This window comes from Corella eumyota, chromosome 5, assembly GCF_963082875.1.
Source record: "Corella eumyota chromosome 5, kaCorEumy4.1, whole genome shotgun sequence".
NCBI classification, from domain to species: Eukaryota; Metazoa; Chordata; class Ascidiacea; order Phlebobranchia; family Corellidae; genus Corella; species Corella eumyota.
The window spans coordinates 2,384,734-2,412,660 of record NC_137494.1 but is presented as its reverse complement, the minus strand read 5'-3'; the positions used below and the strand labels follow the sequence as shown (position 1 = coordinate 2,412,660).

Here is a 27,927-nt window from a genome sequence, read left to right as displayed (position 1 = left end):
AAACAAGTAATTTTAATATTTAGATAAGTGTGTGCATAGAATATCGCTTTAATATTTACTTAAAAACAAAAATGTAAAAAAAACGAAGGCAAAATACATGACATAAAAAGCTTGCAAAAAATGCAACCCATTTTTTTTATTTAAAGTAGTGTATTTCGTAACTTATGAAGTCTTTCTTGAACAAAATAATAAAGTTCGTATTCAAGCTGCAAGCTAGTTTGTGTTTTTAAGAAATTCTTCGCAGATTCTGAGGTGATTTGTTTGTTTCTTGTATGAGTTTCGTGTTTCATTCGTTCGTTTTCCTGAAAATTATTTACATTTTATTAAAGTAAATCAAAGTGTAAACATAGTTAATGACAAACAAATTTGTAAACGACAGTATTGTGTAGTAGTAAGAACACTTGGCTTCACTACATTAAGTCCTTGGTTCGATTCCCACTGCTCTCATGGTGTAACGCCCTTGAGTAAGGCAATGTTAAATAAACAAACTTTCGCTAAGCCAATTCAGGCAATTATTTATTATCAGGCAACTAAAATCAATAATATTCTAAACTGCCAAACAAGTTCGAAACTGGGTTGGGGTTACAAAAGTTACCTTGTTTTGGCCATCGTAAAAAAGCTTGCAATGTAAAACGTAAAAGCACAAAAAAATGACTTTTTTGAACACAAAAAGTATCTTACCGGGTTGTGGTACGTTTTTCTTGCTTCTTTAAAATACTTAGGAATCATAATTTCAAGAATGTTTAAACTATCATCTAGTTCTTCTATAGTTCCAACAAATGTGTAATGTCGTTCTATGTTCTGTTTTGCCCGCTCTACTGCCCACTTTGAACGAGACCTAAAGCAATTTTGTCCCAAATAAATGCTATATTGAATATGTATACAAGAACATCTAACTTAATCTTTAATAACTTTCAATTAAATACAACAAAAGGCTGATTTTATCTTCAAGTAAAGAGCTGGACGTTATCTAAGCTTCTTTAAATAAGACGCACGCAAATAATAATAAATTTTGCTGAGGTTACAACATTTATACGTTAGGTAAGAAGAAGTTACTTATATATTCGATATTCACATATCAGGAATAAATTTTCCATTTTAAAGTTTTTTCACTTACATACAACCTGGTTCTTGACCGCAAAAGTAAGGAACAACTTGCCAGTAAGGTTTTGTACATTCTTGTCTTTGACGCTGAATGCACTGATCTATTGTCTATCAATAAAAATACAATAATTTATTGATCACAATAGTTAAAAGTTTAAACAAGTCTAAAAATTATTTTTTTTAAATACCTCCTGTCGTCTGAGCTCGCTCATGCGTGAACTAGCTCCACCTCCGCCTCTCTCGTTTCCAAAACGAGAAAAGTAATAAAAAGATTCGAATCTGGCTACTGGATCTCTGATCATATTGATGTAGATAGGTTGTTGTCGACCAAATCTATACAAAAACATAATAAATATTACATTTGCTGAATATTTACCTTTTTTGTTTCCCCATTAACTTGCAAGTTATTTTTAAAGCTTAATAATAGCTTAAAAATAACGTCATTTTTTTGTATATATCTTTATTCTCGATGTGGGAAAGTCGAATGCGCGACTTAAACATAGAGTAACAACTGTTACTCCGACCCAGTCTCGAGTTGCCTGTGGCAGTTTAGGATATTATAGACTATAATTGACCAATAATTATACTGTTGATTAAGTGCTGGCTAAGCAGGAGTTCGTACCGTTTATAACGCCTTACTCAAGGGCGCTACAGCATGAGAGCAGTGGGGATTAAACCCACGACCTCATGGTGGTGTAGCAAGTGTTCTTATCACTGCACCAAGCTGCCGGTTAATTTTGTAAATGATATTACAATATAAATTTTAATAAATTATCTTACTTTGTAAAGTCGATAAAGTACTGATGTCTTATATAAACATAACCCGGCTTCTGGCCGTGCAAGAAATCAACAAAAGTTTGTTGTTCTTCCTTTGTTTTACTTGGAATTTCTCCGTCTTCGTACGGACTCGCTACTTTAAATCCGTTTGCACCACCAAGCCGATAACACAAAGTGGTCAACGACATGCTTGCACATTTTGGGACGCGGTTGTAAATAATGTAGCTGTCGTCCTAAAAACAAAATTGGTGAATAATCTCAACTCATTTATTTTTATTAGCCCTATATTTACCATTTTTATAATACACTTGTATAGTAACGATTTATAAACACCTTAAAGCCAGATAAAACCACATAATTTTTCTAGTAAAGTCTGATTTAACATTAATTTAAATATTACATGAGACTTAAAAAAAGTTATTACCTTGCCTGCGGTCAACTCTTTAATCACTTCTACTGGTACAACTTTCTGTTTGGTTCTAATTTTTAAAGGGGCTCTTTTATGAAAACAGACAAGTATAAGCATAAACAAAAACACAATTGAAGAAATGATAAAAGGACGGTGGCAAACCCATCTTGGCAATTTGCTTTTTAATTGAAGAAACATTAATTTAAGGTCAGCCATGTTCTGTCAAAGTTTTACCAACTATTCTATAGACTTCTGCCTTAAATTTACTTCATGATACCAAACTAGTAAAAACAAACCTATATCCAATACCCGTTCTTAAAAAAAACAACAATTTTTTATTATTTTTTGTAACTAAAAACTAAATTTTATCTTGTTTATAAGTTTTAGGTATATTGTAACAAATATACATTTAGAAAGTTTTTCAAAATATGATCTGACTTATAATTTTCTAACAAAACCCATTAGTTCTTACATTCTTAACATACTAATAATCAAACTTAAAGTTACTTTAAAACTAGAAAAACACTCTAACTAAAAGAAAATCCATTAACTGGCATTATATTCTATTAAACCCCTTATCATAGAACTGTTAGTGAAAAATGCATCGTCCTGGCATTAACCAACCCGGTCATTTACTCTCGTCTGTGATTTCGAGCGTATTATAATAAATATAAAACTCAGGTAATTCTATTGCTATGCCCTTAAGGCATTTTAGTTGTCTATTCATGAAGTCAAAACATTTAAATGTTTTTTTCTTGTAGTTTTTGACAAATTAGTAACACATGTTAGTTAGACAAACCAGATATAGTACAGCGCATATATTTTTTTAATTTAACAAAAAATACTTTTTCTTGAGCTATGTTAGTAAAAATAAGTTAAAAACGGTGAATATTTGGTATGATTTTATGTTGTTTTTTCACTCACTACAGGTGTTTAAATTACAAATAAATTTATAAACTAAATATTGATACAAAGCAAAATAGAATGCTTGTATCTAGAATGGAATAAAAATGTTAAAAATCTAACAATGGTGGTGTTACGTCAACTTCGTTGGTTTAGAACGAACAAATGTTATTATATCTGGATGAGCACTTTATTTGTTGCATCTTACTACACTATAGACCTTATATTTGATGTACCAGAGCAAAACAGGTAGAATTAATTTCTTCAACTAAGACCTAAAGCAATAAAAGCTCACTTTTAAGGGGCTTTTGACCTGCTTTTAAGTAATATTAACCATGTGATAAAGGTTGTTTGTAAATCTAATAATTTTCTTTCGACCTCTGAATTTTCTTTGTAAATCTAATGATTTTCTTTTTTTTCTTTGTAAATCTAATAATTTTCTTTCGACCTCTGAAAAAATATATAAATTTAATAACCACGTAATATTATTTATAGCTTTAAAAAATTTCTTTTTTTCTGTTGTAACAATATCTTGTTAGTTTATAGTCGTATTGTTTATTGTTGAAGTCTTGAAACCAAACGAGTATCAGTAATGCAAAAAACTTGGGCAGGAATGGTAATTGAACCTTCGACCTTTAAACTTGTATTCCGTAAAAAAAATTATTTTATTTTTTCGTAGAACGATATTACACGAGGATGTCGACTTTACCAACAATTTACTTCTACCCGAGATCCAACCAATATTACAAGACAAAATGTCCGATGACATCACTAATGTAACAATTCACCTGGTGGCAGTAGCGTGCATGGGAAAACACGAGAACACGGTACCGGAAGTGCTCACCATGATTAAAAGTGCTGTTCTATTTGCTCAAAGTCGAATACATATTCATATTTTTACACTTAATTTGAAGGAGAAATTAAAGGAAGAGGTAATTTCCAAGAACATTTTTTAAGATTAACTAAAAACAAAATCGTCTTAACTTGTTGACAACTTAAAGACAGGGTTGGGGTAGCTAATGATCCTCTATGTTTAGGCCGTAAAGTCGACCTTTCCACATTAAGAACAAATAAATATAAAAAAATTTTAAATGTATTTTAAAATTTAAATTCCGTAATTTTTATTTTCACACAGGTTGACGGCTGGCCTTTAGATTTTCAAGATAAGTTTATCCTCACAATTCACGAGTTAGTTTACCCACTTAACCAAGAAGAACTTGATAAAATGAAAGATTGGTGGGGACCTTGTGCTTCATTTCGACTCTTCTTACCAGTAAGTTAAAACTAAAACGTGTACGTCAGTTAGTGTGGTATACCGGCCTTGGCAACGGACTACAAGCCGAAACGTTCGGGTTCGGTCCACACCAACTCCACACTATTTTCCCTTAAGTCAAGTGTTAACAGATACATCAAATACGTCTAACAAAACACTCTTTTCCACTAAAAAAAACTATCAAAAAACGTATTTATAAAGGCCTAATTTGTACTATATTATTTACACAGATTTTTAAAACTTAGCTTATCATTTGCAAATTAACTATGGCTTTGAAATTAAGCCATGGTAGTAAGTAATTAGTATGCAAAATATAGTACAAAAAGTTTACTACACAAAATTACTTAACATTTATTTTAATAACAGACAACAATGCCTGATGTCGACGCCGTTCTATACGTCGACATTGACGTCATATTTCTATCACCCATTGATGACGTATGGGGGCAGTTTGCAATGTTTGACAACTTTCAAGTAGGGGGGTTATCACCCAGGGTCGGATGGGACTTTCACGTCCCTGAAACCAACCCAAATTTTATTCTAAAACCAGACAAGAAAATGACTCAAGTAAACTCAGGAGTAAGTTTGTTTTTTTCCTTTAAATAAAATAACCATATTTTAATCAGATATTTTAGACTATAGTTTCGGTGCCCCATCCTGTCCCCTTACCCGTCCTCTTTTCCAATCCTTCCCCTCCCTTCCCATTTTCCTTTGTTAAACCCTTTCCCCATCCTTTTTTTAATCCCTACCCCTAATCATCTTTTTAAATTTTTACTGCACAACCCACTTAACTTTTTAACGATTTCTTTATCACAATAGTAAAAAGAGACATTTAGTAAGGTAAAACTAGGGAAGGGATTTGAGATATCTCGCCGACGAATTCAAAAAAGCTCGCTAACGTCAAAAAAATCAGACCCCTAAATTGACATAAAATTCCTATTTCAGGTGTTTTTAATGAATTTAACTCGCATGAGAATGCCTTCGTTCAGAACCAACCCCAAGATCTCAGATCAGTTGGTTTCGTGGAATAAAGATATGCTCCTTCCATTATACAAACAACATATTGAAGACATGTATAGCGATCAAAGTCTCATTAACGTTGTGTTTCATTTCAACCCAGGTAAAAAATCAAAAGTGCTTAAATAATAATTTAATAGACATTATGTTAATGATATATGGCTACTGCAAAATGCTACCCTAGGCTGTAAACTGGGTTGAGGTAACTGAAGTTATTTCAAAAATAGGCCGTAAAGTCAGCCTTTTTACATTAAAAATAAAAAAGCAGATACTTAGACTTGGCTAACTGATGTCTGTATATTTAACATTTAACTTTAAATTTTTTTTTACAGAACTGCTGTACTTAATTCCATGTAAATTTAACTACCACCATAAGTTTTGCTTCGATGCTTACAGTGACCGATTTTGTGAGTCTGCCGAAAAAGAAGGTGCAGCAGTAGTTCATGGAAACGCAAACACTTTTTATAATAACTATTCACCAGCGTTTAAAGCAATTAACAACGTTATGAGAGAGGTATAATGAGAGTGTTAAAATTCATTTTGGCAATAAGAAAAGGTGTTAAGTATGAAGTTTAACTAAACATATAAGATAGTGAAAACTTACATTTTCATCTAATGAAAGTTTACCGTAAGATGATTATTTAAGATTTAATATTTCAAAGTGTCATTTAATATGAACGTATAGTTCAATTTGTTAAAAAATTTAACAATGTATTAAATGTTTTAGTTTTAACAAAGTATTAAATTTTTTAGTACAATTTCGAATCTGATTTGTTCAAATATTTGTTGGAACCAATCACTTCAAATTTAAAACACCCATCAGTAGAACAACACGAACATTGTGGAAGCAAAACTGATTTATTTATTAAACAACTAACTATAACTATCAAGAATCTTATGAAAGAAAAAACCTAATTTAAAATAAATTTTTTGCCCCCTTTTTACAAAAAAAAATTACAAATTTAACATCGTACAAAAAAATTCAATTTTTTGTATAGATTAAAATTGTTTTAACATACTTTTTAGGAAATAAATAAAAGTTTGCCTTAATATAAACATATATTAAGTTTATGTGACAAAGGCATTCTAATAAGAATTTACAAATTTTCATGCAGGCTTTATTTATTCTAAATTATATGAATTTTTCAATTTATTTTAAAACTAATTCTCTTTACTTCAACCTACTTTTTTGTAATGTTATTTTCTTTACTGTGAAATTTTAACTTAAATAAATTCACGAATTATAAAAAACATCAAAGATTTGACGTTTTGTTTTGAAAAGATTCAAGTTAGAAGACACTATAAATCAGAATTTTAAGTTTATTAAAAAAAAAAACAGCAAACAAAAAAGACAAAACTTAATTTACAACGCAATTTGTAAAGCAAACGTGAAGGCAGTTTCCAAGCTTATGACGTCACATTCTTTGCGTCATAACCGTCACTGGTCTATGTTGTTGTGGCATATATTCATTAGGTTGTCCACTACGCATCGTATCCATGGGAAAACTCTCAGGACCATTTCCGTAGTCGAGCGGATATTGTCGATATGTCGTCATAACCGGGTATTCTGATTCTGGCAGAACGTGATTCTGTTCTTCCTCGATTGGATCGTCAAATTCTGGCAGTTCGGGTAGCTGAGCTTTTTTAATTAAAGCTACCATACCAATAACAGCTGCCAGTGCAGACGATAATATAAAAATTAAACACAAGAGAATCCAGTTCGGTTGATTGATTGCTGTACATAATCAAATTAAAAAATGTTAATTTTTTAAATTGTAATTGTATGAAAACAAATTAAAAATTTATTTTAAAAACTAATTAAAAAATTGGTTAAAAACATTAAATTATTAAACTTACAGTTCTCTGGTCCAGTTGGCATCATTTCTTCGTCCATTTTTCTATCTTCTTTTTTAGACAAACACTGATCCTTTCAAAATTTTAACAATTTTCTTATATTCTCCGAATCCAAAATACTTAAATCTTCTTTTCAAGCTATAGTATAAGCAGTTATTCCTGCGTATAGCCTTTATACCAACAACATAATAAATATAACTCATAAAATAAGATACCGACGTATATTTCATAGCCTCAAGCTATTACGAACGCGTGTGCTAAGTTAACTAGTTTATCAATATAACAAATTGAGAGCTTCATCTAGTGGTGATATTTCAACAACTTTTGTTCCAAATTTTTTTTTCGCAAACTATAGAACACTGTATCGAATAAGATTAAAAAAATATACAAAAAAAATCTTAAATAAATTTAATAAGTGCTGTAAAATTGTAAAAAAAATAATAATAAAAACTTCATTTTATACCCTGAGTCACAAGTTATTTAAATCTTGATTTTGCATAATTGCTTTCGGTTATATTTTATTTTTTTGTGATGTAATTACAACGTCATATATTTCTTTATTGTTGTTTACAGTTGTTAGGTGTTTCCCCTCCTTTAGGAGTGGGTGGGGCTTCACTGTCTGTATCTGGGGGCCTTGCTGATTTTTGAACTAAAACCAGTTTAAAAACTGTCTTATGATATTTAGCTTTTTCTAATCTAGTATTTTTTCTTTCCTAAAACTTAACTTGCTTTTTTGGCTTACTAACATCTTTATAAAATCCCTTTTAACTTAATGTAACTTTATACCTTTAAAACTAATACTAAACTTTGTTTCTGCCGCAATAAAAAAATTAAAACTGATTTAAAAACAAATAAACAAGCTAACCTCCTGCGGAAACGAGAGGGGCTACGTTGATTGCGTTTTTCTTTTTAATTCTCTCCAAATTGATCCTAGTTTGATCAGAGCCTTCACTGTCCGTTGTAGTTGGTGTAGGCAAACCTCTTCGCACTTTTAAACAAATAACATATAAAGTTTAACCGTGAACTAATCATAAAATTACTTTTTTCTAAGTCACTTATATGACCGGCGTGGTGTAGTGGTAAGAATGCTTGTTACACCGCACATGAGTTCGTGGGTTCAATCCCCACTGATCTTATGTTGTAGCGCCCTTAAGTAAGTCGCTATAAACGGTATGAACTCCTGCTGAGCCAGCACTTAATCAGCAGCATTTACCGGGCAATTATAATCTATAATATCCCAAACTGCCAAAGGCAACTCGAGACTGGGCCGGAGTAACTTATGTTACTTTATGTTTAAGTCGCACATTCGACTTTCCCACATCGAGGATAAAGATATATAAAAAAATGTGACGTGTTTGAGCTACCCCCAAACGTCGGATTCAAGAAGGAATAGAGTATAGCATAAGTGCGGCTCAAACCATAGCTCCATGCACGTAATTAAATTTAAGAACCAATACTTCACTACTGGATTACATTTTTTAGTTTGTTAAAGTTTATGCCATCTGTACAACATAGCGAAGCTTAGTAGGCAAAATATATATACGCCTAAATAAAATTTACAAAAAAATTAAACAAAAAAGGCGTAAACAAGCGCAAGGAAAAATTACGACTGGAAAATTTTAATTGGATTCTCGTTACGGGAAGCTGCTAGAAGAATTTTACATACAGTTCAACGACAGCACTTACAAGGTTAACTTTAAATCTAGGCAGACTAACTATATATAATATTTAAATGACAAAACAAGTAATTACCTTTCTCGCAGCAGTCGTCACTGGTACACGTCGTGTCGCCATCTTTCGAAGATACTACGTCATCACTATCATCGACGGGGTTTTCCCCGATCGGATAAGCGGATACGTCACGATATCTAATACGCTTTATATCCGCAACGTCATCAGAAGGTTTGGAGCTAAGAAGAGAGTCAGTTGTTTCATCATAATTTGAAGCGAGACAACACTTCCTAAAAAAAATTAAAAAAAAATTATTTTTTTTTGCAAAATTTATCTTTTTGAAAAAATTTAACAGTTTTAAAAAAGAAGCCTAGTTTTTAGTAAAGAAAGTTTTGGTGTAGCGAATAAACAGATAAACTTAAGTGACCTTTTTCTTAGAGTAGCACCAGTTTTCATCTCGTATTTAATTCGTTCAAAAGCTCTGTTTACACTTGGTGGATGAATATCAGACCTTAAGAACATATAGTCAATAAATAACTACCAACTCTATGATAAGTAAAATATTGTCAAATCGTAGTAGGCAAGTAATGTTAGAGCTATGATATACCGGTTAAAAACCTAAAAATAAGCGATAGTATGATAAAAGACATTTACTAGGAATTCAACTAAGTGCACGAAAAATAAAAATACGTCCAAATAAAACACATAAGAAAAAAAAAATAATCCGTTTTTTGTGCGCGGGCAAATATAATTTGAGAGTTACGACCATATTACAACAAATGCCAACCAAAAAGCGGGCTCGACTAGTTGTACATTGTTTCAGTAACTCCAACACATAAATTTATCATGTACCAATTATCTTCGTCGTCTGCTTCGTCTCCTTTTAATGAAGCAACTCCGTCCGAAAACCCAACATCACTTTCTTCATTACACCTTTAAATGTTATTAATTTAAATAATGTTTATTTGTTGTTTACAATTGCCTGAAACCAGCTTTATTTTTTAGTTTTTACCAATAAAAAAAACATTCTTTACTTAAATTTATTAAAATTATGACCTGTTTTTTTAATATTGAATTTTTTAAACAGCTTAAATACAAGAAGGTTTGTGTTATTGACCAACCTGTTAATGTGGTTAAGTATCATTGCTTCTTCCATAGCTCGTTCTTTTGCATCTTGTTTAAGAACTTCATTTACCGGTATACTAGGAAACTCCACGCGGTCTAAAATGATGTATGCTCGTTTTAATATTATTTTAAAGCTGTTTAAAAAAATAAACAAATTGGTAAATAGAATCCAAAGGTTTTTAATCCTTCTTATGGCAAAAATTAATTAAGTTAGCTTAAAAAATGAACATGCAATAAAACATTTATGTTGTCTATCCACAATGTAAAAATGTCAAACAAACATCTTAAGCAAAGACTTATTTTTGTAGCAACATAGTCTCTTCAGGAATTAAACTTAAGATCTTACGTTGTGAGCTATAGTATAGCTTAGGTAATGTTACCTGAATACTTGAGTAATTTGTTGACTTTATTAACAACATTTGCCATTTTTTGTCTCGAATGCTCAACCGATATAATATCATCTTTATTTTTGCAACAATTTCCTTCCTTTGGCATTCTATTGACTGGTGGAAAAACATCGAAGTCGTAAGTATGAGAACCTCGGAGAAACGGGTTATTCACTCCCGCGGAAGGAGCTACACTTTTTCGGGGTATTTCAACAAAATCATCGACGTCGCATCGAAGGTTTGGTTTTGGAATCGAAGTTCTTCTTAATACAACCTCGTCGTCTATTTCGTCGTAGTTTTTGTTTAAATCAGAACTGAAACTTACTTTATAATTTGGCTTTCGTTGGCGAGCCGACGTCTTTGGAAAGACTTTCTTAAATTTAGATTTATTCAAATCTTTATTGTTTTCGTTCGCGGTAACGTAGCTTGAGTTTTTGTTATTATCTATGCCGCGTGTGGGCTTCAAATGGGTACTTTCTGCTGTATAATAAGTAGTATTATCTTTGGTGCTCCCCAATTTATGTGAAGGTGGATGGTTGTTTGGTCGATTCTTGTTAAAAATGGACGCAGTTTGCTCAGATCTAAGAGAAGTTGGCAAAGTTGTTGCGGATGTTTCTTTAGTCAAAGGAGTCGATATTTCAGTACAAGTTCCATTCGTACTTGATGCGTTAGTATTATATTTTTCTGTTGTTTTATTTTGCCGATAAAAAGCATAAGATCTTGGAATAAGTACGTCACGAAAGTAGGTTCCTATTTCGTAATCCCTTAAATATAGAAAGGCTTTAACAATGTGTTCGTGTAAAAAATTTAAAAAAACAGTAAAATTTCATAAGCCTACTATACTTCACTAAAAAAAACTTAAAAAGTAAAAGTCTTACCTTAATACTTCAGAAGTGGTATAACAATTCTCAGCAAAGTTATTATCCCATTCCATAGTAAAATAATTAAAAAATGATCTTTTAGGAACTTCAGAATTCGATGTAGTTTCGCTAATACTACTACTATCTATTGCAATAAATAAAGTTATTACGTTTAGTGTATTCCAAGTTACATTAATTAACAATAAAATAAAAATAAACTAAATTTATGGCCTATACTCACCACATTCTGATAAAGTCCAGTTTATTGTACATCCTTTAATGGATACAACTCTGGGTCCTTTATAATCCAATAAAGTTTCATTTTTTCTTGTTCTTATTTTCGTTTCCGCTTCATTATCACTTCCTGTCAAAAAAAATAAAATTAATTTTCAAAGTTTACTAGATTACCGACATCGTGGTGTTAAGTTTAGAACATTTGGCTTCACTACATTAAGTCGTAGGTTTGATCCCCACTGCTTCATGTTGTAATTTTCTTAGGTAGGACGAGCATTATTAAAGCCTGTCGAGTCAAATACACATAAACCGTTTAATTACCGGAAAGATATAATCAATAATATCCCAACTGTCCAAATCAACTTGAGACTGGGTCGAACCATATAACCAATGTTTTCTATTTTAAGGCCGTTAAGCCGACCTTTTCATCAATGATATTCAATACAAAAAAGAAAGAAACTATTACTCGCTACAAAAAAAAATTAAAAAATTAACGTTATGTCATTAAACCTTCGCCGTCTGCATCACATTCATTTATATCATCGTCGCTTAGCAACCGCTTGTCACGTGACGTGGTGACGTAATCAAGAGAACTGGGTAGAACATCGATGACGTAACGTTTATATAAAGCACGGTTGGTAAAGTAAGGGTTGGGTCGAAATTCGAAGCGAATTTCAAAACCGATTCCACTTTCTGTATGAAAATGTCAAAAAAATGAATTTAAAATATCAATTATTTTTTTTAGCTATGAACTAACCACAAGGTTTATAGTTAGGCAAAAAGTTACACAAGACTGGGTCCAGAAAAGTAAAAATTACTCTGATAAGGCTGTGAAGATCTGTTTACATCCTAAAAAAAAAATAAAGTGTTTACACCTTACCGGCAGCACCTTCACAACATTCATCTTTTCGAAATACTTCGAGAGGTAAAGATTTAATTTCGGTAATATATTTCAGTTTTTCTAAGTCTTTGTTTCGTACAAGATTGCTGATAAACGAACCAGAGTTTAACAAAACTGTCAACCAGTACGAATCGTAACTTTCAGAGTGAGTATCTACATACAGAATGGATTTTATACATAGTCTTGTCTTTAAACATTTTAACATGGTCTTTTTCAGTTATTTAACAGCTTTAGTTAAATGTCTGCCCTATATTACGCCGTTTGTTTTTGAGTAATGTATGTTAACGCCACATTTAAAATGCTTTAATATTAAAACCTGTTTGAAACAACATGTCATTAATGTTTGTATGAAGTCGATCCAATGTTTTAGAATCAGGAGGGAATGCTGCGGAACATGAGTTTACAAACTCCTCCCACCTTTTTATACTGTAACTAAAAATATATATGTCCCTTATTACTTAAATTATTACCGACCTATGCATAAGCAACTTACTCTGTGTTGCAACTTTTAGAAATTTACAGCACAAGTACACATGTATAAAAATAACATTTTCAATTTTTTAATATGCTAATTACTTACGTGGAAATTCCAGGCCTATATTCTAACAACTTCCTGCGCAGTTCAAGTAACGGTTTGTAATATTTCTCCGTATAAATTCCTTCTAGTTCAAACACATCTCGTTGAAATTTAACTTCCAGGCCAACTATTTGATTGTGAACAACATTGAGAGCTTTTTGGCGAAATGGTCCAGATTTTTTCTGTTAATTTCAAACACATGTTAAGCAATTTATCCTTATATATACACGTCGTATTGAGTATATAAATCCACACACAGTTTGTAGTAATTACAAGGTACAATTCGTAAACTAAAATATTAGGCTTAGTAGAGTAGTATTTGTTTTTATTTTAATTAAGCACCTTGGTATTTTTCGGAACGCCGTGTGCTGGAAGCGGTAAAAAATGATCGTTCACAATTTCACTTTGTTCTAATTCAACTGATTTGTCCTCAACTGGGTCCACAATCACACTTTCATCAGTAGTACCGCTTTGTACCGGGTCTAGCACCACATCACGCACCGTTACGGGGCTCTCTACAGAAGAGGGTTTTGTGCTTGGCTCAAATAATGAATGTTCAGTCTCCTTAAATGTAAAGAATTTGCGTTTGCAAAAATTAAATTGTTAAATATAACAAAGCAGGAAAGTGTTATTAAGTTTTAGATCTGTAAGATTATAGCTCTGTTATAGCGTCTTCCGCCCTGTTTATAAATGCGAAAAAGACGAAATTTTTATACATTACCCTAATCTTCCCTTACGAATTCGCCTTTCCGCATTTATTTTAGTACTACTCGTTTAAACCGGCGGACGACGCTAAAAAAAGATTCTGCAATTCTTACAAGAGCTCCAAATTGGGAAAATATTTTTCTTACCTGCTTTGAAGTTGACGGAGATGGCGCAGATTTAGGCGCAGAATCATTTCCAGTTTGTCTTTGCTCGGCTAAGATGTCTAACTTGCTTCTCAACTGAGAAAGAAAGTCCGGGTTTCTCCAAAGCGTGTTTACACCCTTTATTTTAAGTCAACATCACAACTAACAGACGGCGAGATGAAATGGTTACATCACCGAGTTTCGACACATAAAGTCCAAAGTTTAATTCCTACTGCTTAGAAGTCTTGTTAGTGACCAAGAAATTAAGACAGTACTTAGGCTACTACTGGCAAGCCGAAAAAAATTGCAATATTTGCCTTAAATTTACCCATAAATTGTATATAGGCTAGACTATTATGAACTGCGCCAAAGTAACGAAATAGTTCATGTTTAGGCTTTAAATCCTGCCCTTTTATATCGGGGATAAAAAGAATATAGGTACTGGACTAGCTTTTAAAAGTTTTAATTATTAAGGACCTGAGATTTTGATTGGGCTGCAGTTTTTTTCTTAGGCGTTCGCTTTTTAGTTTTTCTCTTTTTGTAAGTTCGTTTTTGGCGACCTGTCATATTTATAATTTTTAAAACTTTTTTAATTAACCTACCCTAGTTTTTGTTTCGGAGGTACTAGAATTTTTTAACAAAATAAACAAAATTTGGATAGCTATGTGATGTAATAAGAGTAAAACGTCATAATTGTAACCTTTTTACCACAAATATTTGTGAATGAAAATAGATCAAAGTTAAACTAACAAAAATTGAAAGTTTAAAGTCTAAAATACCTTGTAATGTTGTGCAAAACTCTTTGTGGTAAAGGTCAAAATTTTCTCGATGCATTGTAAACAACATAAACAACACTTTTTCATGTAGCTAGCATATGTTTTGACGTGACAGCGAACAACTTTAAACAGTTAATAAAATTAGAAGTTTTAAATCCTAAATTTTAATAAAATATTAAAAACTTTTTTTTAACATTATAAATTCGAAAATTTTATTTATAACAAATTTTATTAATAACAAACCTCTTCGGAAATAAGCCAATATAAGTGGGCGTTACGATGACATAGCAGACTTCAGCTACTTGAAAAAAGTTCAGGCCGTTATTTTACAAAATCATTTACTGAAAGACGTTTAGGTTCGGCTTTACTTTGAAAACAAGGCATTTTATGATATATTTGAGCTAGTAAATGTGAATAACACAATAAAGGACAGAGTTAGTTCTAAAATTTTGATGCCAAACGCCGTTGTTTTTCCTAATGCCGAGCCTAACGTTAAAAAAGTTAACGCCAAAAATGTGACGTCATCATATCCTGCCTTTTCATATAAAGTACCTGGAATCGATTTAAGTTCCGAATTAAAATCCGAGCAAGAAGAAAACGAATTATGTGAACGCTTATTTGAGGAATTTAGCAAAAAGTGAGCAAATAAAATTATCCTGACTGGACAAAATCAGGAAAAAAACAAAATATTTTTTGCCTAATTTGCAATTTACCTTTGAAATAGAAAACTTGTTTTTTAACCTTAAATTTCTGAGTTTAAGCCAACAATACCCAAGCTAAAAATAAGCTAAGTTGTTTAAAATATATAATTGAGTCAGAGAGTTTAAAAATCAAATATTTGACTACAATTTTATTAAAAAATTGCTACAAAATGTTAGTTAATAAAAGTAACAAATTTTAGAATTTTGTTTAGAAATCTTGGTTTAATCCAGTCAGGAGAATTATTTTTAATTTTTATTTTTTAATAAATTTATAATGGTTATGTCCAACTTAAAAAAAACGTTTTTTTTACAAAAATAATTAAAGCTTGTTGCATCAAAAAACATTTTTTAGTGGTTTTTACAATTTTTTTGTTTTTATAAAAATATTAGAATTCAAATTAAATCAAACTGTGATTTTTTTAATAACTAAATGTTATAAGAATGTAATTTTACATGGAATCCGACATCGATATTCAAGACTTCGAAAACTTTACTGAAAATGGAAATGAACCAATGACATTTGAAATGTACAATTCTCAATGCTGGCCAATGCTATGTGAAAATATTTATAATATTCTATGTGGCCCTAATAATAATATTGTTATAAACAATGACGCCGTACATAACTGTGTACAACAATGTATTTCGAACAATTTTACTGAAAAACTTTATTTCAATGTAATTGAAATTATTTCGACGTTTTTAAAAAAGAGTTCGCAGGAATTGTTGGATTTATTAACAGAAGATGATGTAAAAATACACACCCAGTATCTAAAACAATTCCATCTACTTTTTAAGTCTTATGCCAAAGCCTTGCAGGCAATTGTTCCAATATTTAAGGAATTAAATCGAGAATACGTTGTCCATAAATTTGATACAACATTAGAAGATCAATTATTGCTACATTACAAAACTTTTGTAATAGACATACATGCTAATTCTTTAATAAAATCGATGAAAATCTGTCAGAAAATTCCCTTTTCAGTCGACCCTGCAATTATGGCAGAACTAGCTAAAGCCTTGTACTCAATGAAAACAGAACTTCGGGATAAAAATTCTGATTTGTTTTCAACTTATATCCCAAATGCCAGCTCTGTGTCTCATAATATTGAAACAGATATTAAGATAACTCGACAAACTCAATATTATTTACAAAATAATCCAGATTTTAGTAAAAGTTTAAATAATCGAAAGCGCTCAAATGAGCAACTACAAGAGGAAGATAAAGAATGTTCACAGACTATGATATCTTCTTTGTTAATGGGTCTAAGTTCTTGAAAAACATAACATGTCTTATGTGGTACTATTTGTTGCTTTTTTTATAAAACAAAACAACCTGTTAGTTAAAGTAAATTCTTGACTAGGTTTACCTTTATTTGTTTAGTTAATGTCCTAGACAAAACGAGTTATTTATTTAAAATAAAGTTTCTAAAAGAAATGTTAATTCTTGTGTGTTTATTTAGCGAAGTTTTGTATTTTTTTGTGTTGATATATTTATTTTAATTTTTGCCAAAATGTTTGGTAAAGGTATAGTGAACTTGATATGTTTATCTACACGAATGTAAATAATTTATTTGATAAATATCTGTATATACAGCAAAGTTACATGAGTTTTACTACTTTGCACCTAATACACTTAAGTGCTATGTTTTCTGAAAAGGTTAAGATTTGTATTAATCAAATGAACTCCTTTTTTTCATGCCAAAAAGTTTAATTAATTCTTATTATTACGTTGCTATGATAACTATAAAACTTAGAAAAGGTCAATAAAAAATTAAAAATCTAAATTCTGGTGATTTTTTTATAAATAATAATGTAATTAATCATATTGTTTTTAAGTAATTATTGTATTTATGGTTGGTTTTACAATTAGCCCAGAAATTAATTAACATTGTGTTTAATTAATAAATGCATTTTGTTAAAATTTTGTTGTTATTTCAGAAAACCGATAAAAGAAAATGATGTATTTTGGTATAAGTTTAACAACAAAGTTGCATCCGTCTTGCAAGGATTTAAAAGACCAATGTAAGCGTAAGATTAATAAAGTTATCTATCAAATATTAAACAAAAAACAATGTCAATCATAAAAAAATCACCAATAAATATTATATAATGTTTACAATTTAACACTTTGGTTGACAATTAAAGATGCCTCTAACTATGTAGCAAAAGTAGTTACAAAATAGGATTAGAATAAGGTATATGTTGTTTACCAGCTAACGCTATTAATGCCTTATTCTAATTAAGGTGTGGTCTGGTTGCTTTATGCATGGGGGCACAGATGTTAAGAAAACAAGATGAGTTCATTGCTGAATATTCAACTGAGAATGTGCTGAGTGTTGCCAAACAAATGGAGTTCACAAAGCAGGGTGAAATGTTTTCAGGTATTTTTTTTTTTTGGCAAGTTTTAAAAACGAATATATTTAATTGACCTTGCAACTAAAAAAAGAAAGAAACATATTTTTTAATCCTTTGTTTGGGGAAATTTTGTATATTTTTTGTAATATATTTATCTTATTTATTTTACCAATGTTTTTAGTTTATGAAATGGCAAAGTTGGCAGAAAAAATCTACAACTGCAAAACTGAAATTATTCACAATGAACTAAAGAAAGAGAAATCCCTAATTTTAAACAACTTGCTAATTGGAAATCCTGTTTTAGTTCCTTATGATAATGACAGAAATTTTGAGCCTTGTCTTAGAAAGGGCCATAATGCACATTGGGCTATTTTAACAGGTAAATTTATTCAACAAACAGTATACATGTAAACCTATTCATCAAATTTTAATTACAGGCTATTAATCATCGTATAAATGCTTTAACAACTTGAACAAATGCTATAAGCTGTTTAAAAAGTTCAATTTTTGTTTTGTAACAGTTATATTAAAAAAATGCCACTGATAACTTTATTTTTAATTTGTTTCAAATAATAAAAAAGTTAAAATAATTAAAACCTTTACTTTTTTTTATAGGAGCTGTTATAGGCCATTCTCAGAAGTTACGTAACAGCTATGAAACCACAACTAATAATAAAAACTTACATTTGTTTAACGTTAATCAGGACTTGGATCAAATTCTAGGTAAATTATGTAAAACACTATTTGTTTTTAAGAAAAAAAAGACGGTTAAAATTTTATAAAAATTGTCATTTTTGAAGTCATAACCTTCATAAATTTTAACTTTTTTAATTTTTAGACAACGTAAATCCCAACCTTATTTATGTGTTTGCTAAACAAGGGAAATCAGCCAAAAATCGGTTGTGGTCTCTTAATAATCTATCTGCCAGTAATTCAAACCTAACTGAAAGAAATCCTGAAAAAAATTGGGAATTATTTCATTGCCCTGACTCTGATTTAACTCAAGTTTTACAAAATCGATTCCTTATTTTAAAGCTGTAGATACATAACATTTTATGCACTTTTAATTTACCATTTAATGTTTTGAACAAAGTTACTTATTTTTAAACATATATATACACATTAATCTCATATATCATGTTAACCCTATGCTATATATTCCAGAATGTATTTGTTATTGAAATCTATGTTATAAACATTTGAATGTAGTCTATACCATCCATAGAATATTTAAAATTGATAAATTTTGCAATACTTTTAATTCTATGTTATTTTATGCTTAAAATTGTTACAAAATACCATCCAATTATTTACTTGATCAAATTTAAATTTGCTTTAAAAGCCATTACAAATTATTTGTATATTACCACCCCTAGTATTTAGTATTATGAGTTTTAAATAAATCTAAAAGAATGTTTTATGTATGCACTTTAAACTTACTATAATACATTTTGTTTTTATTGATCAATAATATTATGTACCTTTATATTCTGTAATCTGTCAAGTTATCAAACTAGAATGTTTTTTAAACCTTGAAAAAGGTTTTAATTTTTGTCATAGAACACTTTTTTTGAACAAAAAATGCTTTTTTGATTTCGTATTTTAACTGCTATAAGTGTATTTCAGCTGGTTAATAATGCTTAATAAATTTAAACCAATTATTTACATTTAAAGTGTTTCTTTGTTAAATACATTAAACGCAAGTTTATTTGGGCAGTGTTTATAATTTACAAACCTAATTATTTTTGCACAAACCTATCACCTACTTGGACATAGAAAACAGATTAAATATCACCCAAATATCAAACATTGACAATAAAATTAACTAAAAAAAAGAAGTTTTAAATCAGTAAAATAGAAAAAATTAGCAATACAAACCCCCAATAGTTTCAGTGTTATTAACTAAACAGTAGTTAATTTTTTGTTATTACAAAACAGTAGTTAATTTTGTATATAAATTCTATTTAGTTAGTTTAAATATTAGTTAAAAGGAAAATTATTCAATCTTCGAAGTAGTTCCATCATCGTTTAAACCCAGCCCCATTTGTTGAAGGTAAAATCTGGCCATTTCTGCAGCGCTTCGTTTCGGTAGTTTCTCTGGAATGTCAGGTAAACTTGTATAATCGTCATCCAGAAGTTTTCTTTTTCTGCGATTTTTAGGGGTCAAAGTTACCGAGGGTGAGTTAGAATCAGGTTGGGAATCACTTCCTTCTATTAAGGCTTGGTGTTGCTGTAATATTTTTTGCTTGCTTTTCTTTGTGCTTAGAGTGTATTCTTTGGCAGGTAAATTTACTGTTTTGTTTAAATTCTCAGGAGTTGATGGTAGAAAATCTTGATTTGTATTATCTGATGAAGTTGGTACCAGATTTGGTTGTGTCGCTATTGGAAAAGTTTGGTTTAAATTTTCCAATTTTATACTTTTTTTCGCTTTCTTAGATTTCTCTTTTTTGAATGATTTTGTTTTTTTGTTCGATTTATTTTTAATTAGAACTTCAGGAAAAATATGTGGTGTAGTATTTTGTGGTTTAGTTTCATTTAAAGTTGAAGGTAAACTCGTATTTAAAGCAGGGGCTGGTTTAGTAACCATTGTTTTTTCCTTTTTCTTCTCTCTTCTTTTTTCCTTTTTCAATTTTTTCTCCTCTTTTCTTAAATTTTTCTGTTCTCTTTTCATTTGTTTTGCAATTTCCAAATTAGTTTTTTCAATTTCTGCTAGTGTTGGTAACTCCACTTTTGCAAACTCAGGAATTAGAGTTGTATCCACAAGTGTTGTTTGTTCACTCAAATTGTTGTTAACTTCAACTTGGGAAACTGGTAATGCTGTATTCAAAATTTCCTTTTTTTCTTTTTTAACCCGCTTCGTTTTTTTGGGAGTAGTTTTTTCTGGAAAACAAAATATTCAATTTTAATACTAATCATTAAATTTTAAACAATATGATACATTTTTACATTTAAATAATAAAAGGTTCTTAAACTGAAAAACAAAATAATAACCTTTTTTGGCCTCAGGTTTTCTTATCATATTTTTCTCGATAAAATCAGAGCTGTTTAAAATACTGGCTTCAAAACTAGACACCGGAAAAGCTGAATCAGAACTTAAATTTTCAGCTTTTGTAATGGCGTTAATCTCAGGATTTTCAACAACTCCCAAGACTTTATTTTTTTCCAAATCCTTTTCTTTTTTCTTCTTTTTTTCCTTTTTCTTCTTCTTTTTCTTTTTGTCTTTATTTTGGTCTTCGGCAATAGGCCAAGGATTTTCTGACAGAATTTCTGCCTTGAATGATTCTGCTTTTGCCTTTAATAAATCAAGATCCGCAGATTCCGTAACAGAATTGTCAGTTTCACAAACATTTGATGAATCATTGGCAATATTTTTAGTACTCTGTGATAATTCCTTCTTTAATTTTTTCTCCTTTTTGTTTTTCTTTGATTTCTTTACAGCCTTAAGTGGGGTTCGAAAAACAAATTCATCTGATTGTTGGGGAGGGGTCAAAGGTGAATTAAAATCTGGGTTGGATTTAATTTGGTGATTTGGTTCACTAAAACATAAAACAAAAAAAATAAGTAAAATTTGGAATTTGACTATATATACAAAATTTTAACATTTCCAATATGACTTAAACACTTAAGCATTTTTAACCATGTTATTAAAGTTTACCCTAAACCTGTTATTAAATTGTGTTATGACAGTTTCATGGTCATCATCAATTCCAGAATCTAACTCAATATGTGAAGGTTTAAAGGACTGGATTGTACTAAAAACAAATTATAAAAGTTTAATAAAACACAACTATAAAACAAAACAAGTTCTTCATAAACATTTAATTGAACCTATATATATATTTTGTTTAAACATAAAAAATAAATATAAAAATAGGTAAGGGTATGCTTTATGTACAATAGTGGGGGTTATTGTTTAAAAATGAGTTTAATTAAAAAAACAACATTTTATACCTTTCGTATGTTCCAGTTACTGACAAATAACCAAACTCATCATCTTCAATATTTCGAACTTTAAACAAAATTACATCTTCAAGTTGGGGAAGGGAAATTCTGAAAAGGAAAATTTTACTTAATTCTTGTAATTCAAATTTGTATAGATAATTTTTTAATAATAAAGTAATGCTAGTTTTTGATGAAGCATCCTAAAAAAAATTAACTTAAAATTTACAAAAGTTTTTAGTGTAAATATATATATAGAATAATACCTAAAGTTCCTACACATAATTATTAAAATAAAGCATTGCTTACTTTTCTTCGGTCTCTGGGTCAAAGCACTTGACAGAAACATAGAAAAATCCGTGGACCAAACAGCCTACCATACTTCTTCCCTGTTTGTTAACAATCCCCTGAAAAATAACAAGTTAAATGTAATTTGATCCATATACACATGTATATAAGCTTAGTGGACAATTTTATGTATTACATATATATTTAGGCCTAGTGGACAATTTTTGTGTATATGAAACTATGTATGCCCACTACCCATTTTAAAGGCCTTTAAAATAATAAAATACAGCCCATAAGATGACTATTGAATATCATAAAAAATATCATACAACCAAAAATTCACACTACACCCCCGAAATCAAAGTTTGACCAATTTTTAAAAATCAAATTACTTTAATGATGTCTCCAAGTTGAGGTTTAAAGACAATGTAATCAGTTTTAACGTTAATGTGAATACAGGATTGGGTGGCCAATATTTTTCCATCTGGAGAAGACAACTTTACATTTTGTTGGTTGAAAGCTACAGGAACACCTTTTAATCTAAATACAATAACTTTTATTAAATTTATAACAAAAACAAATTATAAATTAAAATAAAAAAATCTGGTTTGCTATATTAATAAACTTATGTGTATATACTTTTTTAAAGTCATACTTATTACCATCAACTGTTAATCTACTTTTGTTTACTCTATTTATTACTTAAACCTAACATAAACTTCAAATATTATATATAATTATATACTTTAAACTAAATATTTAAACAAAAGAAATTCAGGTTAATAAAAATTAAAAAATAATACAAAAAAAAAGAAATTAAAAGGTAACTTACTCAGTTGAATAATTTTGAATATCTTTGTGAAGAATAATTCCAATTGCACTTTTAATATCTCCCAAGTAACTTGCAGGTATAGAAATCATGTTGGAGTGGTTGACTTTGAACAAAGATGAGTTTGGTTCATTGATCCGCTTCTCAGCTTCGTCATAATCTCCAAGAATAGTTGTCATGGTAACTTATTTTAAATATTTCAGAAAAGAAATCTTAATACCTAATAACAGAAATTGTGTTGAATTATTGATAATGTTGTTTAAAGATATCACCCCTCCAACAATATTACCAAAAAAAGTTTTTCAATTTTTTTTATTTAAAAAATGTCTGATTGGCCATAAGGTAAAAATGTTTGATTTGCCATATAGTTGGGTTTTGGGGCATATTGATTTTGTTAAATATCAATTTGGTATAAGAACATAAGTTGGACAAAAACATTGCTAAACAGAAAAAACTCTTCAATGCTTTAGTGCCAAAAAAGTCAAAAATGTAAATAAACATTTAAAGTAAAACTGAATAACAATGTTGTATAACAAAAAAATAAGAAGTTGTTGTGCTTAAAAGATTTTAAACTTTTTGTTTAACGTTTCCTTGCTCTTTGACCACTAGTAGGAAATTTTAATGGTAGAGACAAAACAGCACACCTCGAGCCTCCAACAGTTTTAAACTGACCACCTAAGGCGCTAACATGCCTAGAAAACTTTCGACTTGAAATAGCCAACGCTGAAATAAAATTTTCCTCTTTGATCGAGAATGAGTCAATATGCCAGGCTAATGCTATTGCATTTGCTAACACTTTGTCCTTCATTCTTGGGGGCATTTTCTTATTTTTAGCATCGCCAACCATGAATTCCTCAAACATCCAGAAACGAATTAATTCATTTGTTTCTTCAAGGCAGGTTTTTGAACGAAGGTCCGCATACTTAAACTTGTACAGTTTTACAAAATATGCAAATAGTTGTAAGCAACATGCATAACGAACATACACTGCTTTATCCTGAACAACTGATATTAATGGATATTGAGCATGGCTACGAATATATTCCGATGATAATTCATTATTCATTTTTTTCCATTCAGCAATTGTTTCATGTGATGGCTTTATAAATTTAGTTGCTTCAGTTTCCAATGCGTTTAATATATTTTCCGGAATAATTGACAAAAGGGGATAAACATCTTCGGATCTTTCAGCTTCTTTATTGTACGGTAAAATGTTCGTGGTATCTGTTGCAGCGCCGTCCGTGACAAGAACACTTGTGTCTTCGTCTAAAATTGTTTCAATAGCTTTCTGTATTGCCGCAGTGCTATCTTCATCAACTTTATTTCTATGCCTTGTGTTCATGGCTCGTTTGCGTTTATGACTACCAAAAACTTCGGTCAAATCGTCTTGTTTGTTCGAGAAAGAACGATTATCCTCTTCCAGTTGTTTTTTTACTTTTAGTCTTTCTTTATCATCATTTTCATCAATCTTAGCGATATCACTCGCTAAAATTGGCGACATTTTAAAAATATCTACGTCGAAAATTTGCATCACGTTTGTTAACTTGTTTAGCTCAGTCACCATCAAATCAGGATTAAAAGGGTATTTTTCCTTATATTCATAATTATTTCCAATGTAAGTTAAGTGTTGACCATGAACAACTAATATTTTACGGTCTCTGAATTTCGGATTAGTTTGTCGTTCATCTTGAAATATTTCGGCGCGAAATTCACAAGATTCGTTCGGTATTCCGTTTGTAAACTCAACCAGAACCCTTTTCTTGGCACCTTTCTTATATTTTAAAGTAATTGACATTATAAAAGATTATAAATATGGCAAGATAATTTAAATAACTTAATTATTTTAGCACCAAATATAACAAAAACTTTTATGAGGGCGGAACACACGCTTCTGCAAAAACACACAAGTCAACACGAGTGCGGATGAATTTGGAATGCGGAGCGAAGAAAAAAAGAAGCGAAACGAATTTTTTTTTAATATAAAACTATTAAGTTTTTTAACAACAATTTTTAAGAAAATTAAAATAACAAATACTAAATAAACTGTGATTGAAGTAGTATTAAAAGTACGAATTGTATTTTTTATCCGCGACTCATTCAACCATTACTGTTCCTCTTTTATTTGCTGAGTCAAGTTTTCGAAAATGTAGTGACGTAGCTTTCAGTGATAAAACTTTGTGTCAAAATTTTTTTTTTTACTTAATATTAAACATGGACACCTCATCAAATATAGTGGCTGCTATGGTGCTTGTAATATTCGGATGCTGTGCAAATGTTATTTTTTTGGAACATTTAATTAAGTAAGTACAATACCTTGTTCCATTTAATTTATGTTAAACACCTAAACTAAACCGTTAAATTATAGTTTGTGTCAAGAATTATTTTTTGGTGTAAAAAACTTTGTTATGTTTGTGTTATTTTTTTTGTAAATACTAAATAAACATACTGGGACTGTATTTTTTATAACTTTGGTGAAGATTTTATTAATTTTGTTGTGAATTTTATTAATTTAATAATTTACTCTTTATTTTGTATATATCTTCGATGTGGGAAAGTCGAATGCATGACTTAAACATAAAGTAACAACTGTTACCCCGACCTAGTCTCGAGTTGCCTGTGGCAGTTTTGGGATATTATAGATAATAATTGCCAGATAATTATGCTGCTGATTAAGTGCTGGCTCAGCAGGGGTTTATACTGTTTATAACGCCTTACTCAAGGCTGCTACAGCATGAGAACAGTGGGGATTGAACCCATGACCTCATGTGTGGTGAAGCAAGTGTTCTTACCACTACACCTCGCTGCCGGTCGGTCTTGTTTATGATGTGAAAAGGCCCACATAATAAAGTAACTTACAGTATTCTAACTCTTTAAAAGTGTTTACAAGTTTTAAGTATTATTATTGGGCTGATATTCCAAAAATTAGTAACTTTGTGATTGTGTTTTTAATCTATTTGTGCTACAGAAAGTGTTAAAACAAATATAAAAAACATTTTAGTTGTTGTATTACCTAATTTTTATAATACTTTATAGTGCATCATCTAGTGGAGGAAATATGATCGTCTTCTTTCAATTTTTGACCATGAGTTTAGAAGGATTCGTTTTTTACAGCAAATTTGGAACGACAAAAAGAGTTATCCCAATTTCGTAAATATATTGTTTATCTCTTATGTTTGCCTTGATTAATATTCAAAAAAAGTTATATATATATATATTATTTTTTTTTTTTAAATCAAATATTATTTTTCTTTTTAGAAACTACATTATTATGGTCCTGATGTATTTTTCAGTTAGTGTAACCAACATTATGGCACTTAATTTTCACATACCAATGCCACTGCATATGATCTTTAAATCAGTAAGTAAAATTTCAAAAAAATTATTTTTAATTTGTATGTAATTACATATTTACATCTATAATTTCTTCTTTATTTTAAGGGGTCACTTGTAGCAAATTTATTAATAGGAAAAATTGTATTAAGAAGAAATTATCCATCATCAAAATATTTGGCCGTTATTCTTGTCACTGTTGGAATTTTGATTTGCACAATAGCGACAGTAAGTTGTTAACCAGGGCAATAATGTTAATAACAAAAGAATTATATACTAAGAGCAGTAGTTTTAAGTAGGCATATAAACATTTTATAAAACTGTGTAAAGTTTAATTTTATTCTTAAGGTTGACTTATATTAACATAAAGAATAATTAATTTATTTTTTATCAATATTTAGAGTATTTTAGCCAGTCGAGAAAGTAACACTGATGATGGAGAAATTAAAAATTTGTTTTCAATATTAATTGGAATATTTTTGCTTACATTTGCTCTTATGATGTCGGCTAGACTTGGAATTTATCAAGAAACTTTGTTCCTTAAATTTGGAAAGCAGTCAAGAGAAGCAACCTTCTATAATGTAAGTTTTACAATTGTTTCTATATTATTTAAAGATATAGCTCTTTTGTGCCCTATTTTTAATTACTTTATGTTAGGTCATTAAGTTATTTTAATATAGTTAACTGATATACCTATACCTTTATACCATAAGCAAACTAAACTTATAATTCCTCTTTTTTAGCATGCAATTCCATTACCATTTTTTGTGTTACTTGCCCCAAGCATTTTGGAGAACATTTCAATATTAAATCGATCTGAATTAACGACTATACCTGTTATATCAACAACCATGTCTTACATATATAGTGATTCCACTGTACTCATGCCTATATTATGGCAATACATGATAGGCAATCTTATCACACAGTATGTGTGTATACGATCCATCTTCTACCTTACTACTGTGTGTACATCACTTACCGTAACACTTTTGGTCACTTTAAGAAAATTTGTGTCCCTCGTATTATCAGTTATTTACTTCAACAATCAGTTTACATTATTTCATTGGATGGGCACTGGTTTAGTTTTATTTGGAACTTTGATATACAGTAATGTTATACCTTGGAAATCAGCTAATACCGGTGATAAATTGGAAAAACACTTGTACAAAAATGGGAAAGCTCAATAATTATCAGAACTTTTTACACATCCGATGCTGATTCAAGATATTTTTATTGTGTATTTATTATTTCTTCAAAAAATCTGTATTAAACTTTACTAAAAACTTTTTGTATTTATTTATCTTCAATCATTATACCTAGAGATGTAAATAGTATTTCAATTAATGTATGCTATGAAGTCATTTATGTACAGTGCAATCATGCAAATTTTTTTTAATTTTTAAAATATTTTCAACTTATATTTGTGCTATAGTCAATTTTAATACATTACCACAAAATAAAAAAATGCTTTTTATGCAAACAGTATTTATTTTAATTACAGTGACTGAAATTATTAAGTATATAGTAATAAAATAGCATCATAAAAGTGTTATAAAATAAGATTTTAAAACTAAATTTGAAAATATATTAAACTTAAACACACTTACAGAGCATAATTATTTTAAAAAAAAAATTTAAACTTAGTAAATAAATATTTAACAACAATTTTAAGTAAGTTAATTTAAACTCATTTTTGTTCCTTATAATAAACACTATTTGTACTAATATAAACATTATTAGAAATGTTCAAGAAATGATTTGTAT

General features: G+C 29.9%; 8 protein-coding genes across 10 annotated transcripts; 3 read left to right on the top strand and 5 right to left on the bottom strand.

Moving 5' to 3' along the window:
- Positions 1-61: 61 nt before the first annotated feature.
- On the bottom strand, positions 62-9,224 carry LOC145752601 (uronyl 2-sulfotransferase-like). Of its 2 annotated transcripts, XM_082568905.1 has the most exons (7): positions 9,090-9,224; positions 8,203-8,325; positions 1,885-2,114; positions 1,293-1,437; positions 1,118-1,212; positions 682-838; positions 72-302 (listed from the first exon to the last, which is right to left on the bottom strand). In XM_082568905.1, exons 3-7 carry the CDS (start codon positions 2,067-2,069, stop codon positions 141-143), a joined length of 744 nt encoding a protein of 247 aa, XP_082425031.1. In that variant the 5' UTR covers positions 2,070-2,114; positions 8,203-8,325; positions 9,090-9,224; the 3' UTR covers positions 72-140. The 2 variants fall into 2 exon arrangements, with proteins under 2 accessions (XP_082425030.1, XP_082425031.1); XM_082568904.1 differs by lacking the exons at positions 8,203-8,325; positions 9,090-9,224 and adding an exon at positions 2,306-2,596 and having other exon boundaries at positions 62-302.
- On the top strand, positions 3,357-6,398 carry LOC145753016 (glucoside xylosyltransferase 2-like). The gene is made up of 7 exons (XM_082569396.1): positions 3,357-3,442; positions 3,873-4,125; positions 4,329-4,466; positions 4,833-5,045; positions 5,412-5,586; positions 5,816-5,997; positions 6,237-6,398. Exons 1-7 carry the CDS (start codon positions 3,375-3,377, stop codon positions 6,396-6,398), a joined length of 1,191 nt encoding a protein of 396 aa, XP_082425522.1. The 5' UTR covers positions 3,357-3,374.
- LOC145753046 (uncharacterized) lies at positions 6,810-7,525 on the bottom strand. Its single transcript, XM_082569431.1, has 2 exons — positions 7,341-7,525; positions 6,810-7,218 (listed from the first exon to the last, which is right to left on the bottom strand). The coding sequence occupies exons 1-2, from the start codon at positions 7,375-7,377 to the stop codon at positions 6,899-6,901; spliced, it is 357 nt and encodes a 118-aa protein (XP_082425557.1). The 5' UTR covers positions 7,378-7,525; the 3' UTR covers positions 6,810-6,898.
- On the bottom strand, positions 7,895-14,506 carry LOC145752588 (uncharacterized). The gene is made up of 16 exons (XM_082568895.1): positions 14,417-14,506; positions 13,943-14,077; positions 13,434-13,655; positions 13,095-13,273; positions 12,831-12,946; positions 12,494-12,667; positions 12,124-12,306; positions 11,621-11,743; positions 11,398-11,524; positions 10,514-11,283; positions 10,130-10,229; positions 9,861-9,941; positions 9,436-9,519; positions 9,090-9,298; positions 8,203-8,325; positions 7,895-7,986 (listed from the first exon to the last, which is right to left on the bottom strand). The coding sequence occupies exons 1-16, from the start codon at positions 14,504-14,506 to the stop codon at positions 7,895-7,897; spliced, it is 2,808 nt and encodes a 935-aa protein (XP_082425021.1).
- A 486-nt stretch (positions 14,507-14,992) lies between these two features.
- LOC145752821 (actin maturation protease-like) lies at positions 14,993-19,341 on the top strand. Of its 2 annotated transcripts, XM_082569168.1 has the most exons (6): positions 14,993-15,352; positions 17,358-17,441; positions 17,664-17,800; positions 17,956-18,153; positions 18,390-18,497; positions 18,613-19,341. In XM_082569168.1, the coding sequence occupies exons 1-6, from the start codon at positions 15,168-15,170 to the stop codon at positions 18,813-18,815; spliced, it is 915 nt and encodes a 304-aa protein (XP_082425294.1). In that variant the 5' UTR covers positions 14,993-15,167; the 3' UTR covers positions 18,816-19,341. The 2 variants fall into 2 exon arrangements, with proteins under 2 accessions (XP_082425294.1, XP_082425295.1); XM_082569169.1 differs by lacking the exons at positions 17,664-17,800; positions 17,956-18,153; positions 18,390-18,497; positions 18,613-19,341 and having other exon boundaries at positions 15,222-15,352; positions 15,857-17,427.
- Positions 19,342-19,385: 44 nt separating this feature from the next.
- LOC145752820 (uncharacterized) lies at positions 19,386-23,043 on the bottom strand. The gene is made up of 7 exons (XM_082569166.1): positions 22,834-23,043; positions 22,394-22,541; positions 22,023-22,120; positions 21,726-21,824; positions 21,437-21,526; positions 20,766-21,310; positions 19,386-20,654 (listed from the first exon to the last, which is right to left on the bottom strand). Exons 1-7 carry the CDS (start codon positions 23,007-23,009, stop codon positions 19,771-19,773), a joined length of 2,040 nt encoding a protein of 679 aa, XP_082425292.1. The 5' UTR covers positions 23,010-23,043; the 3' UTR covers positions 19,386-19,770.
- Positions 23,044-23,079: 36 nt separating this feature from the next.
- Positions 23,080-24,707, bottom strand: LOC145752781 (DNA-directed RNA polymerase I subunit RPA49-like). Its single transcript, XM_082569115.1, has one exon. The coding sequence runs from the start codon at positions 24,623-24,625 to the stop codon at positions 23,411-23,413; it is 1,215 nt and encodes a 404-aa protein (XP_082425241.1). The 5' UTR covers positions 24,626-24,707; the 3' UTR covers positions 23,080-23,410.
- A 272-nt stretch (positions 24,708-24,979) lies between these two features.
- LOC145752407 (UDP-xylose and UDP-N-acetylglucosamine transporter-like) lies at positions 24,980-27,609 on the top strand. Its single transcript, XM_082568685.1, has 6 exons — positions 24,980-25,130; positions 25,864-25,977; positions 26,086-26,188; positions 26,269-26,388; positions 26,562-26,741; positions 26,904-27,609. The coding sequence occupies exons 1-6, from the start codon at positions 25,042-25,044 to the stop codon at positions 27,348-27,350; spliced, it is 1,053 nt and encodes a 350-aa protein (XP_082424811.1). The 5' UTR covers positions 24,980-25,041; the 3' UTR covers positions 27,351-27,609.
- Positions 27,610-27,927: the final 318 nt, after the last annotated feature.